At 41.8% G+C, this 14,858-nt stretch overlaps 2 protein-coding genes and 1 long non-coding RNA gene across 3 annotated transcripts in view; 1 reads left to right on the forward strand and 2 right to left on the reverse strand.

Annotated features, from left to right (window-relative positions):
• Positions 1–14,276, forward strand: part of LOC128255092 (semaphorin-2A) — a 47,238-nt gene extending 32,962 nt beyond the window's left edge. Inside the window, 14 exon segments of the mRNA XM_052984598.1 lie at positions 3,245–3,332; positions 4,796–4,847; positions 6,026–6,094; positions 6,343–6,453; positions 6,972–7,109; positions 7,562–7,694; positions 8,206–8,562; positions 9,863–10,091; positions 10,863–11,001; positions 11,003–11,367; positions 12,102–12,254; positions 12,923–13,031; positions 13,216–13,309; positions 14,154–14,276. Of these exon segments, the coding sequence (XP_052840558.1) occupies positions 3,245–3,332; positions 4,796–4,847; positions 6,026–6,094; positions 6,343–6,453; positions 6,972–7,109; positions 7,562–7,694; positions 8,206–8,562; positions 9,863–10,091; positions 10,863–11,001; positions 11,003–11,367; positions 12,102–12,254; positions 12,923–13,031; positions 13,216–13,302 (2,030 nt within the window). The 3' untranslated portion in view covers positions 13,303–13,309; positions 14,154–14,276.
• LOC128255094 (NADP-dependent malic enzyme) lies at positions 5–2,290 on the reverse strand. Its single transcript, XM_052984601.1, is given in 5 exon segments — positions 5–174; positions 448–742; positions 796–1,536; positions 1,538–1,996; positions 2,054–2,290. Coding segments are annotated over 5 exon segments (1,830 nt in total). The 5' UTR covers positions 2,222–2,290; the 3' UTR covers positions 5–7.
• Positions 9,879–10,396, reverse strand: LOC128255102 (uncharacterized). The gene is made up of 3 exons (XR_008267599.1): positions 10,334–10,396; positions 10,074–10,252; positions 9,879–10,005 (listed from the first exon to the last, which is right to left on the reverse strand). It is a non-coding gene; the product is annotated as an uncharacterized LOC128255102 (long non-coding RNA).
• Positions 14,277–14,858: the final 582 nt, after the last annotated feature.

Below are 14,858 nucleotides of genomic sequence, written 5' to 3' on the forward strand. Positions count from 1 at the left end.
ATAGCGCCTACTTTTTCTTTTCAAGTTCCTTTTGAAGACCCGCCGTACTTGGATGCGGCTTCATCTCTGGATAATTCCATGTCTTGGCCAGTGCGCTGCCATATTCCAGTTGGTAGGCATGCCTTAAGATATAGTCGTGAACTTCATCGGGGTCCAAAGCCCGTTTAGCTAGATCTTTTTTATATGTTTATAAATAAATTACAAAGGAAGTGAGATGAGTAGTCAAGTTCGAATTTCATTTCATAAATTTGAGGTAGCATAATTTTGGGCCGATTTCTCAATAGCATGTTAAGTTTTGACATAGAGTTACATTGATACAATTACTTTCTCAAAAAATATTTTCAAAAAATTGTACCTCATGTTAACTCACCCTTACAATTTACAAACTTGACTTTTAACATGACATTGAGAAATCGGGCACTTTGGATTCTTGGATTATGTTCCTACCGTTTTCTATTAGATACTTTGCCACTTCCACGCCAATTTTAAGGGCCACTTCGATGGCCTGCTCCACCTGCGGATAGATGCGTCCTCCATTTATATCCTCATCGGTGGGAAACTTGGCAAGTTCGTGGGCGGCCAGCAGGAATATCTCGTTGGGCATCCGTTCGGCCTGGACGGTCATTGTGCCCAAAACCAAACCGGGAAAGGCAAAGCAGTTGTTAGCCTGGCCTGGAGTCAGCCGCTTGCCATTAAATTCCACTGGCGGAAAGGGGGAACCAGACGAAAAGATAGCTCTTCCCTGAAAAAAACCCAAAGGATAATCTATCTTTAAGCACAATTCGAAAGTCTTACATCTGAAAATTTGTAGGCCTGTTCGGCGGTACACTCGGACTTGGAGGTGGGATTGGAATATGCAAAGATTCCGGGTCGTTCATGATTCGCTGCCATGCTGCGTATTATTTTCTCTGTGAAAAGTCCTCCTGTTCCCGTGGCACCTATTAGAATTGAGGGCTTGATCTTCTCAACTAGCTCCTCTAGCGACTTAATTGGCGACATTTCCTTTGCAAAAATCACAATATTTTCTGGTATATCCTTTCTTTTCTTGGTTATGGCACCGCCCTGGTCAAAAATGTAAATGTTTTTGGCTGCCTCGACTTCGCTGAGGCCCCTGGACAGCAGTTCCTCCTTAAGCAGACTCGAGATGCCCATGGCAGCGCTGCCTGCTCCCGCGAACAGGATGACGTGCTCCTCCAGTGGCTTCTTGGTTATCCGCTGAATGCCCAGCAATCCGCCCAGGCCCACAGCAGCGGTTCCCTGGATGTCGTCGTTGAAGTGGCAATAGCAGTCCTGATATCTGTTCAGAAACATGAACGCATTGGGCGTGGCAAAGTCCTCGAAATGGATGAGTGTCTGTCTGCCGAAGGTCTCCACCACTGATTCCATGAACTCATCGACAAAGGACACATACTCGTCGCCCTTCAATCGCTCCTCGCGCAGCCCGATGTACAATGGATCCTCGTGGAGGGACTTGTTGTTTGTGCCCACATCCAGGCAAACTGGCATGAGCTTGGAGGGTGGAATGCCGGCCAAAGCATGTGTACAGGTCCATTTTTCCCACGGATATGCCCATGCCATTGGCTCCCAGGTCGCCCAGTCCCAGGATGCGTTCGCCATCGGTCACACAGATGGCTTGGGTGCTGCTCCGCGTCGGCCAGTTCAACAGGATCTGCTTCATGTGGCCGCGATCGTGTTTCGTGATGTGAATGCCCACAACTCCGCGGTACAACATCCCATATACAGTGCATGCCACGCCCACAGTGGGCGTGTAGATGATAGGCAACACCAACTTAACATTTCGAGCCACGAACTTGAAGTACAGCTTTTCGTAAGCCAGTCGCAAGGCCCTCATGTACCGATACTTGGCGACATTATCGGAGAAGGCCAAAAAGTTCGACTCGATGGCCAGCATCTGTTCTTCATCGGAGCGAATACAGGCCGGCATAAGACCATGGATGCCCAAACGCTGGCGTTCCTCCAACGTGAAGCCCAGAAACTGTTGAGTTCTATACTAAGAGTACCTCGATAATTGTTGGTACATTGTTGGACTTACCTTGTTACTCTGTTTGGAAAGAACCAACTCCAATGGAGTCCGGATTGTGTCATATGCTGGGGCACTACATTTAAATGTGTTCGTATTGCGCTTAGAATTTGATTGATGTGCATTTGGAATGGCTGTTTGACGTGTAAAACCACAATGCAATATCCTAAAGAAACTCATCTTGCCTAAAGAAAAGCAACTCTAAATTAACTAAAATTCTGGAAATTTCGGTGTTGAAGGATAAAATGATATGGGGCTCAAAGCCTCTTTCGGCTTGAAACTTTTTGGGTCTTATATAATTTAAATAATTACTGGCATAGGTCGGCACAAGGAAATAAGGGAAAGTTCGCTATAAGAATTCAAGACAATCTTGATAGCTCAACCATTACAACAAATGAAATAATTTGTATTTAAAATAAGCCGAAAAGCCATTTTGTGCTGAATAAGTCGCTGTCAAAACGAGGGCTAATTTGCATGAGGTCACCAACAGTTCCGTATCTATCACTCATTATGCATTATTATGGAAATCACTTTTGTAACTGCTTTTGTTGTTGTCCGGCCATTAGGGTTGTCAATGACCAGTGACCAAAGGACAAAGGACAAAGGAGCCGGCCAAGTCAGCACAAATGACTCTTAGCGCGGCCATCAAAGGATTTGCTTTGGGCTTTGGCCCAAAAATAAAAAGTTGTCCTTGCCCACTGTCCTTTGCTTTGTGCGCCTGTGTTTGTTTGTGCACTGTGGTGTTCTTGTGTTTGTTTGTGCAGTGTGTTCTTGTTGTTCCACTAATTGTGCCAAATTAGTTGACAACTTAATGTCGTAAAAATTTCAGCTAAATGCCTCAATCTTTTGTTAATGGCATTGACAGCGGTGCAACTTTTTCGGCTTGTGTTTTTGGGTCCGGACTTGGGCTTTGAGCACGTGACATCACGGGGCAAAGTACGTGACACTGTCAGTGTCAAATGTGCAAGGACATGGACGAGGCGGACCTGTCCCCATACTGTGTTGTATTTACTCTGGCCCCCATAAATTAACTTTGTGTTTGTTGAGCCGAAATTATAATAGTTTAATTAGTTCATTTCGTTTTTTGACTTTCCTAACTGCTGCTGACAGTTTCATTAGGCCTTAATTAACTGCCTGAACTTTTTGTTAATCAATGAACACAGTGCGTATACTCAATCTTGTCGTTGTTTCATTCTTTTGTAGATCATGTCAAGGACTTCAGTTGCGGACCGCTGCACTACAAGACCTTCTATACGGATGAGCGCAACAATGCACTTTATGTGGGTGCCATGTAAGTAGATTTTGGTATTTGTGGGGAATTTCAAATTAAAAAGCACTCTTTAAGTCCTTATCATTCATTTTGCTTAGAAACTTTAACTGAATTCCCTGTTGGCTTTGGAAATTGCTAGTAAATGTTTCTAAAAGTATGCAGTAAAATAAAAAAAAGTCGTTTTTACCAATAAATCCGTCGGACTTATAAATTAAAAAAATGTTGCATACTTTTGGACACTATAAAGTAATAACAAAGCCCAAGTCATTTCTTAGCATACCCGTATCAAACATTTACTAAGTAAATCATTTAAATTTGGTCATAAAATACGAACTTTGCCAAACTTTAATCTTTCTTTTTGCCATCTAGTTGGAAAACATTTACCTTGAAACTAGACAATTAACTATTAATATAAATAGTTATTAGTTCTTGGCAATAAATATTTAGGGCTTCATAGAACCCTTCTAATGTAGAAAAATCTGTCATAATTTAGGGGAAACTTTCTTTTCCGGTTGCGGACAATTAGGAAGTTCCGCCTGAGACGGCATGTGGCTTCCTACTTGGCAACCCGAACGCACTTGGGGCTGCATATTTCATTTTTCCAGGGGTCTTGGCCACACTGTCGGCATACATAATTATGAATTAATGCCACCGAGGCGGGGCAAAGTCTGGGGGTCTGCAATTTGACAGGGAGCGCACCCGTCTGCTCATTTGTCTGCGGTGAGTTGAACACGGCCGCATTTTCACAGTTTTGCGGCTGCGGAGAAGACCGGAAAACCCATGGAAATTCAACGGGGGGTGGGGTGGGGCGCCTAAAAGCGGGTAAAACAAAGTAACCAAAATTACCACTTGACTCGAGAGCCACCGAGATGGGGAAACGAGCCACCGATCCGCCGACGACCCCACGCAACCACAGCTGGCGGCTCTCGTCAGCGATTGCCGGGCTCCTAGAGCAGGCAGGGAAATGAAGATTAATGGTCTCACAGTTGTCGGGGGAAAGCTACCAAAAACTCTGCCAGCAACTACATAAAACACACTTTAGACCGCCGCTGCCCCTTTGCGTTCGGTTTTCCTTTTGTTTTCCGTGGCGCCGCAAAAGTTTCGAGTGGCCGGAAAACGGTGAGAGATGGCCTGCTTGCCTGGCAGCGCTTAAAGTTGTGTCAGTGCTGGCTGTGTGGCAATATTGCCACATTCGACATATCAATCAATCAGGGCACACTGACTGCAATAAGTACGCTGGCACCCCCCAAAGCCCAAGCCCACTGCACAGCAGGTGTGTGCGCCTGACAACGATTTTTCAACCAGAGTGAAACAGAAAAAATGTCAATGAGCCCAAGTTTACCGGGGCCAGACAGCTGGCAACTGGTGTGGCATTAACTTATCGCATGAGGGGGCACGAGCCGGGGATTAACTCGAGTGCCGCGGGATGACAAAGTTTTCCTCTTTACCATGCTAATTCATTTCTTTGCCCTTCTCACTTCCAGGGATCGCATATTTCGGCTCAATCTGCGCAACATCAGCCAATCGATTTGCGAGGTAAGAAAATGGATTTAAAATATTCTATTTTTGCTGTAACTATGCGTAAGGACACTAATACTAAAAATACATGACAGTTTAGGAATTTTTAGATAATAAGTAAATACATAAAATGTATATAATCCCATATTCATATTCAAATGAATGTTAAGTAAAGCATAATATATAGGAAAAACCACAGAAATGTTTATTGTCTTAAACACATTAAAAAAGATGCCCAAAAGTATGCAGCGACCAGCAGAACGTAGTCTTTCACGAGTCTACCGAGCTTCAAAATATATTGTTGCATACTTTAACGCGTCTTTTTTAAGTAGTGCCACTTTTGTGTTATTGTCATAACGGATCTATAAGTACTCCCCATAAAAAATATTTTTTTTTTTTTATAGTACAACCGGTCTACATATCAATATAAAAATCAATGAATTAACAAGCCATGACAACTATAGAAATGAGTGCGTTTGAGACCCACCCTTTGCATTTCTGGGTGACCAACTTGTCACTGACAGCTCGCAATTGCTCTTTAATGATTCCATCTTCAACTATCAATATCCGCCTCTGTCCGCTCAACCATTTTCCGCCACTTTTTTCGTCCTTGTAAGCTGCAGCCCAGTGCACTATCGCCACCTCCTGAGACGTAGCAAATGCTTTTAACAGCAATTATTTCTGCTGACTTCTGTGCGGGCGGCGGCCAAAAGGAATTCCATTTCACCATTTCAAGTCGAGTCCCAGCACTTAGACCCGGCCAAAGGGACTGACACTTGGGGCAAGTGGAAATAAAAGTGGAAAGTGCATCCACAGAGGCACCGGATATTGTGTCTATATGTCAAGCATAAAAATTGTCAGTCGATGGCTTTCGCTTTGGCTTGGGCTTGGGCTCCCCCTCATTGATTTGTGGCTTTCACTTGGGCAGAAGTATTTGCTGCAAGACAAACACCGAAAGGAGATTCATTTTCGATTCAAGTGTCGCCAAAAAAAAAAAGACGAATTGAATTAAATAAACAAATGTCCAACGTGAGCCACATACCAAACACAAAACAAAATAAAAGCGCGACATGCGAGTATACCAAAAATGCTGGCGCGTGCTCTCGGTTGAACATCCCCGGCATCGCATTCCAACACGCTTTCAATAAACTTGGCTAACATAAATTTAAGCCCGATGCCATTTCTCATTCTTTCAGCGCGATGTCCTCATACTGGAGCCCACCGGATCGGATATCCTGAATTGTGTGTCCAAAGGCAAACGAGAGGTGAGTCTGGCCCAATGAAAACCATTAAAACCATTCCAAAGCATGTGCAAAATTTTCTATTATTATAAACAAATTTGTGAACTCACGGCCTCGCCCATTTTCCATTTCAATTTGCATTTTTAAAACCACAAACCCACCAAAACCGCCGTATGATTTCCTTACGACTATTGTTTTCTAAAATTTATTACAATTACACAAATCAAAAAACACAAAATCGAATGCACTGGCATTTTCGGGCGCTCGACAAGAAGGTGGAATGCCGAAATCACATAAGGGTTATCCAGCCGATGAACTTTAATGGTCAGAAGCTGTATGTTTGCGGAACCAATGCACACAATCCCAAGGATTACGTAATCAATGTAAGTACACAGAAAAAAAGTAATGAAAAAGATGATTGACATTTACTAAAGGTAGCTCTTGATAATCAAAAGTTTATGTTTGAGATTTTAAAATGTAAAGATATTTAAATTGTGTGTATAAAAGCACCATTATATATGACATAACTCTTGCAAATCAAAAGTTTATGGTGAGAATTTTAAAATGAAAATTAAGAAATTTGTATATAAAAGCACAACTAAATATAAAATTATCCTTATTATAAATATTTAAAAGTTTAATATTCTTTATTTTTCAAGTCTTTGCTTTATTGATTAACATAAATTTAAAAACCCGTTTTTTGCGATGTAGAAAAAAGGGATTTTTCAGCGACTTCATCAATGTGCCTAATTGTGAATGTCAGTCAAGTTTTAGCAGTTCATTTCAGGCCAGCGGGCGTCCAAAATTAAAGTCATCTAATGTGCTTTTCGCTCTGCTCTCTCTGTCCATCTCTTTCTCGCTTTAACCCTCCCGCACCGAATGGGCCACATGGAACCCCCAGGCAAACTTAACACATTTACCCAGATCCCAGTACGTGCCCGGCGTCGGTCTGGGCATTGGCAAGTGTCCCTACGATCCCGCTGACAACTCAACCGCCGTCTATGTGGAGAACGGAAATCCCTTCGGCCTGCCCGCCCTGGTAAGTTCGACCCTGAAAGCGGAAGTGGAATAAAAGTGGGGATAAAGGAAGGCGCAAATAAAAAGAAAAATGTCAATTGTAATAAAATTACAAAAGTAAAGCGGGGCCGAAAGAAGGAAGTTGGCAAAGTTGTGTTTGGGGGGCTGGAATATTTTAAAGGCAGCAAAAACATAGAAAGGCAGCAATAAACCAGCTGAAATTAAATTAGAGCAAGGCATACATACACACACACTCAAACACACACACACACACACACACACACACACACAGAGTGACAAACGCACAAAAGAAAAGGGGGCACGTGCGTACACTTTGTGCGTAATTGTGTGCGTGCGTGCCTTGGCTTACTGGGCGTATGCGTGATATTCGGGCCTTATCAAAAGTTTTCCTTTGCTAACCATGTATGTCTGTGTCCTTTCATCCCGCTCCCAAAAACCAACCAAAAAATGCAGTACGCCGGCACGAATGCAGAGTTCACCAAGGCGGATTCCGTCATATTCCGCTCGGACCTGTACAACCTGACAAACGGACGCAAGGAGGCCAACTTCAAGAGGACCGTGAAATACGACTCCAAGCTGTTGGACAGTAAGTTGTGGACCTTAATAGTTCAATTCCTTTTAATAGTAAATAAACAATCGAGGGAAAGTAATAATCTTAATTCATTCTCCTATTTGTTTATCTGACAAACATAAGTTTGAATTTATATTCAACATTTTATGTCTTGAAAACCGTCGTGCTTTAGAATTTTTATTGTGTAGAACAAGTTTAAAATGTGAATCATAAATCTTTAACACAGTTAACACTTAAATACAAAATTTGATGCAAAAATAAGATGTCTATGCTTATTAATATTCTTAATTTTAATTTAAATTAATTTACTAGAAAATGTACTATTAGGGTAAATGTAATAAATAAAGAGGCTTATAATTTTTGGTAAGTTCAAAATACAAGTAAAATATAAAAATACAAGTCAATGTCGAAGGAGATTTTTCATAGCTTTCTTTTACATCCATCAACTCTTTTAAATGTGTACTAGCTCAAGTTAAAATTAAAACTATATAACAATATTATAACTATTATTTAATTCTCCTTAAAGAACCCAACTTTGTCGGCTCCTTTGAGATTGGAGAGTTTGTGTACTTCTTCTTCCGCGAACATGCCGTAGAGTACATAAATTGCGGCAAGGCGGTGTACTCCAGAGTAGCTCGAGTTTGCAAGAACGATCGAGGTGGAAAGTACATGATCAGCCAGAATTGGGCGACTTATCTGAAGGCGCGAATGAACTGCAGCATCTCCAGCGAATTTCCCTTCTACTTCAACGAGATTCAGTCGGTGTACAAGATGCCCACGGACGACACCAAGTTCTATGCCACGTTCACAACGAATACGAATGGTCTGATTGGGTCGGCAGTTTGCAGCTACGACATCCGGGACATCAATGCGGCCTTCGACGGTGAGTGTTCACTGTATGAGCGTAGGTGTGTGTGTGTGTGTGTGTGTGTGTGTATGTGTGTATGTTTGTGTGGGGGATGCTCAGGTGATTTATTGCACTGTCCATAATTCTTCGGGGGGATTCCTTTTCCTCGGGCGACTCCGGATGGAATTACGCGCACAGGTGGAAGCCTTGTCCCTGGAATTTGAGCGTTAAATGGTGCGCATTGAATTGATGGTGGCAACCGCACCGCACCGCACCGCACCGCACCGCACCGCCCCATCCTCATTCCCATTTTATTGAAACAGTCTCGCATTCAAGTTGAATTTCTTTAACTGCACGGCCTCCGGTCCAAGTAATGAGTACAGCCAACACTTTTTTTAACCCAACTTGGCCCGGGAAAGTTCATTAACACCATAAAGTTGGGCGTCTCGCTGTGTGTGTGGAGCGGTGCCAAGACTGACGGGCAGACAATCGGGCAGACAGATCCACACAGACACTGCCACCGGGCAAAGTGGTGCAAAAAATCTGGCATACACTTAAAATTCATTACGAAAAGTTTGCGGGCATGTTGCACAGACAGCAGCGAGTGTGATAAAAAAAAATGGAAAAAAGTGGAAAGCCACAGCAATTAATTATGGCCACAAACGATTATGGAGCGGCTCTCGAAGGCCAGGATGCGATTCTTAAATTGTATTTCATACTTGCCACGTAATATCGTCTGTTCATGCGGGACTCTGAAAATAGTATGACAAGGAAGTTTAATGAAAACATATCCATTAGTTGGAAAAATTCCTGAGGCTTTGCTTTTTTTTGGTCCCTTATATTGATTATTCGCCTTGCTTATATTTTCTTGCCGATACTCAATTTTTGGTCTCACTTGGTGAAGTCTAAGAATATCTAAGGCAAATGTAAATCACTTTCAGGGTCACAATTGGGACTCTATTTAATAAGATTTATGAAATGACGATGTTATATTTAATGAGTCAATTAAAACATATAAATTTATTTCACACTTAATATAAAATCATTCAAAAAATGTCATGTACAAGTAAATTAAATTGCCCTCAATTCACACTAATTCCAAATAATTAACCGATTTGTTTTGACTCCTATTTCGTTGAAACCCATTTAGTAAATTGCACTTGCCATAAACATTAAAGCTCTGACTGTGACTCTTAAATTGTATTTTTATTTACCGAGTGCCAGTGCCACAAGTCAGCTCTCGCACATCACTGACACACATAAATTAAGTGCAGCATTCTTCCCGACACTCTACTCCGTACTGATGGTCTCTACATACATTTCCCACTCCGTCCAGGCAAATTCAAGGAGCAGGCCACCTCGAACAGCGCCTGGCTGCCCGTGCTGAACTCCAAAGTGCCGGAGCCACGTCCGGGAACTTGCCACAACGACACCGCCACGCTGCCGGACTCCGTGTTGAATTTCATTCGCAAACATCCGCTAATGGACAAGGCGGTCGATCATGAATTTGGCAATCCGGTCTTCTTCAAGCGGGACGTCATACTCACCAAGCTGGTGGTGGACAAGTAAGTGAGAACTGTATTCATTAGCGCCGCCAGCCAGTTTCCAGTAGTCCGTAGTCGCTAGTCGGTAGTCGGTAGTCAGTTGCCAGTCTGCCCGTCTGGCAAGCAGCCAGTCGCATGGGAGTATCCCTGTTGACATTTGCCGGGGCTTATGAATGGGTACACTGGAAGAAACACCATTTTTTTTTAAGTATTATTGTTGTGGAGAACAATTTGACAATTATGTATTTTTTTCTATAACCTACTGTCAATAGCAACTAATGGTGCAGTGAGATCTTATTTTAACAGAATACGAACGTCAATACATACTAATTCTTAACTACTAAGGTGTTCATAAGAAACACAATAGTATTTCCAAACCATTTTAAAACACAAAAGGTGTCACATAATTTTCTTATTATTCAAGTGTCTAAAAGTATGCAATGGAATACGGAATTTAAAAATAAAATCCGCACGAAAATTGTATATTTTTCACAGCATACTTTTAGGCACTTTTATGAATGTTTTTCTGTTTTGCTAATAGAGTTGGGGTTTTTATAAAAATTATTTGCTTTTACTAGTTTACTAATTTTTGGTAGACAAGCTCCTAAACAAATACTTTTTTTTAAGTGAACAGACTCCTGGGCTGGCTCTGTGCTGTCAGTTGTTCTGGCAGCGAAAAATGTTTTGTCTTGGCCGGAACTTGTGAACAAAGTGCCGCAGGATGTGTTTTCAGTTAAGCGCTTGCCACTGACGCTGGCCTCCCCGCCATTTTTTTTCTCGTTTTTCCCGCAGGATACGGATCGAGAAGCTGAACCAGGAGTTCCTAGTGTACTTTGTGGCCACGACGACGGGTCACATTTACAAGATAGTGCAGTTTATGCACTATGGCCAGCGGCACTCGAATCTGGTGGACATATTCGAGGCCTCGCCGCACTAATGAGCCGATCAGGGAGCTGACACTAAGCCACAAAACAGGATCCCTGTACCTGGCCACCGATCACCAGGTGAAGCAGATCGACATAGCCATGTGCGCCAGGCGCTACGACAGCTGCTTCCGCTGCGTTTCGGATCCCTACTGCGGCTGGGACCAGGAGGTCAACGCCTGCCGACCCTACCAGCTGGGTCTGCTGCAGGACGTGGCCAACGAGACGTCGGGCATCTGCGACACCAGTGTCCTGCGAAAGAGAGTCACCTCCTCATATGGCCAAACCCTGCACCTCGCTTGCTTTGTCAAAATGCCGGAAGTGCTGAGAAAGAAGCAGACGCGCTGGTACCATCACTCCACCGAAAAAGGACGGTGAGTAAATATTTATAGTCATGACAATCCGTAAGAAAAGGGATCAATATGTAGGAGCTAATGACAATTTCTAGCATTTTATTCAATATTATAAAGCAGAAGTTTTAACCATTAAATGAATCAAAAACAAATATTTTAATTCATTTAATTTAAAATTTAAATCAAGCCCAAAGCAAATTATGTAAAGAAAACTAAGCGATTTGTATGCACACCTATGACAGCTTCATGAGATGGTAAACCAAGCCCATCCATTTGAACAAAAAGGAAACTTTCAAACAAATATCAGTAAAACCGAGGGACCATTGTGTTTTGAGTTTTTTGGGGGAAAAACCACATTGTTCTCATCTATCTGAATCGCAGATCTCAGGGAAAATTGAAAGCGAATAATGGAAGGGAAAATGTGTAAGGGAAACGCCGCTTCATCTCACTTAGTCGTGCCAATGCTGCGGTAAATTGACACTTTAAAATGCGCTCCAAGTCTGCTTTTTGGCATTTGCGCTGCTGCCGGTGCCCAAGTAATGGAAAAACTTTCAACTTTCCAACCGAATAGTCGAATAGCGAAGTCGAAGTCTGTGTGTCTCGCGCACACAGTTTATATTGATTTTTATTGTGCGTTTCCAATGAGAATAGAAAATGGAAAATCCCCTGCGCGCTATCGCAGCAGCCATCTGAAAAGCCATCTCTCTACATCTATCCCTATCTCTCTCCGTGTGTCTTCCATCTCTGTCTGGCAGCTACGAGGTTCGCTACACGCCCACCAAATACATCGAGACGAACGAGGGCGGTCTGGTGCTGCTGGCGGTAAACGAGGGCGACGGCGGGCGGTACGACAGCTACTTGGATGGCACTCTGCTCTGCAGCTACGGCGTCACCGTGGACGCCCACAGGTGAGTCAGCTCTAAAATTCTATGTCACCCAGCCAGTGCTGCCAAAACAGGGGCTGAAAGTAGCTTTAAATAAACGCAAAATGGAATAAGACATGTAAATATATATAGGGGATGTCACAGAAACCTCTTGAGATTAAAAACCAATTAATAAGGTGTCTTAAAGTATGGTACAAAATTACCGAAAGACTTTTAATGGCATACTTTAATATACTATGTAAAGTCGCTTTATAACTAAATTTCTATTTCTACGGTACTTGCAAATCTGATAAATTTACATTTTATAAAATGGTTTATATCGGGAATCGACGTTTGCTTGTTTCTTTTATTACTAAGTTACAAACTTTTTTATAGTTATTTGAGTCCCCATTGAAACAGCCTAAAATTCGTTTACTCATTAAACTACAAACTTTTAAAATTTTGCAAAATCGGTCTGTAACTAAATAAATTTAAAAAATTTTAATTTGTTTCAAGAGCGAATTAGTTGCATTATTAGTAGGCTTTTAATAGATTAATTTTTTATATATTAGTAATATTCCCAGAGTAATGCAATCTGAAATAAAACCCGACTTGGCAACACTGCCCTGCCCGCGCGCATCAAAAACCCAACCCCCTGGAGCCTAATTTCCGCGAAAATGTCAATAACTTATTGCTTAATTTTCCCCACTTAGATGCTCCCCGCCGTCGCAGAAGCAGGACTACCAGAAAATCTACTCGCACTGGTGCAACGAGTTCGAGAAATACAAATCGGCCATGAAGCAATGGCAGGCCAAACAGGAGGTGTGTATCCCAGGGAATTATATTTTTGGCTTTAGCTTTGGCTTTGGCGCCAGCTGCTGTTAATTGTTTTAATTAATTTTTCGGCGTCAGGTGCGGGGGTGCTTTTTAGAGTTTTAATTATTTTGTAATTTGCTAGCAGAGATCTAAGTGTTTCTTACCCCATCTTTTTCATTCCTTTTATTAGCAATGTGGCCTGAAGGACAAAACAGGACCAATCAGCAGCAACGGCAAGCATGTGAATGATGTGTTCAGCAACGATGCTTTGGTCTGACCCAGAAGTGAGTATCCTTGAGTTATAGAATATAGCAGCAACCCATGATATCCTGCATAATCAGAGCACTGAGAAAAATGCCTTCTACAGTCAAGTATGTGCTCCGAAAAACAAAGCTGAGTGTCCAGAAAACAAATGTCTTACTTTTGCTATTTGCATTTATAAAAACAAGAAGAACATTCTTAAATAAAAAAAGGTGTTAATATATTTGATTACTTTTGAGAGATTTCAAAAATTTAAAACAACCAAGAGAGTTATATATTGTACATTAAAAATCAAAATTACATTAGTATTTCACTTTTACAAGATTTAAATTAAAGGAAAGTTTACTAGTACGAATTCTAGAATGAATCTAGTTATGTGTTTTAAGCCATCATTATTCTCTTGACTTTGGAAGGTGTTTTATTCCTGAGTAACATATACCCTGCCATCATCACCAGTTCCCGCATAACCAGTAGTCGTAGTTCTAGTAGTATTAGACCCTGACGAAATCTAACCAAAAATGTCCTTTGTCCATCCCCCCCTGCCCCCTTGGCTGCTGCGGATGCCCACCCACAAAAATTGTTGTTGCCGCTGCCCAGAGTACTTGTACAGCTTTGAGTTCTTGTCGTCGTCGACGGAGGGCGTGGCCACCGCCCACCGCAAATTGTACATTTTCGTGTTCGTGCTTACCATATTTGCTCGCTTCTAAAGTTTCTAGTTAAAATGTAAATGTAAGTTGAGTGCCCATGTAAGACAACCCACACTAACCCCCCTCCACCTCCCCCTCCTTTTTCCCCGACTGCTGCCCACTCAATCTCACTTTCTATATCTAAACATATTTGCTTTATTTGGGTTCATTCTGTTTGCAGGCGCAGAGAGGCAGTAAGCATCCGAGGAAAATTCGGAGAACCACTATGAAAATGTGACAAGGGCCGAGCTGAGGAAAAAAGAAAAAACAAAAACAAGAACAAAAACAAAAACAAAAACAAAAATCAGAACAAAAAATATGAAGATAGAGGAAAAAAACCACTACAAAGACTGAAATTTTTAAGCTTTTAAAATCGACAATATTTCCAATAATTTCGATGCGTTTTTTGGTCATGCTTTCGTTTCGTTTTGAGATGTTGTCAGCGTCAAACTGAATGATTTTCGACATTAACTAAACTGATATACAAAGATGGAGTAAACGAGAAAAGTTACTAGCAAAAGGATCCTGCCATAAGTCAAATGGAAATTACGGTTTTACACTCACACAAGAAACACTTACAGAAGACACTATTTCTATTTCGAGCTAAGGTTAAGGTAATCTAATCTAACAGATACGGATACAGATACGGATACAGATACGGATATGGATACAGATGGAACTGCAACCACCTAAGTGAGAATCTGACGTAAGGCAAAGTATTAACCAAGCTCATGAGGCGCAACGATTTGATTTTGATTTCGATTTGGTTCAGTTTCCGGCAACTCGTCGCTTGGCCATTTCGGGTTTGGGGTTGGGAAGATCTTAAACGAATTTGTATATTACTTAGCCATATTTGTTCGACTAAACTAGCGTAAGATATATAGGC

This window comes from Drosophila gunungcola (assembly GCF_025200985.1).
Source record: "Drosophila gunungcola strain Sukarami chromosome 2R unlocalized genomic scaffold, Dgunungcola_SK_2 000006F, whole genome shotgun sequence".
NCBI classification, from domain to species: Eukaryota; Metazoa; Arthropoda; class Insecta; order Diptera; family Drosophilidae; genus Drosophila; species Drosophila gunungcola.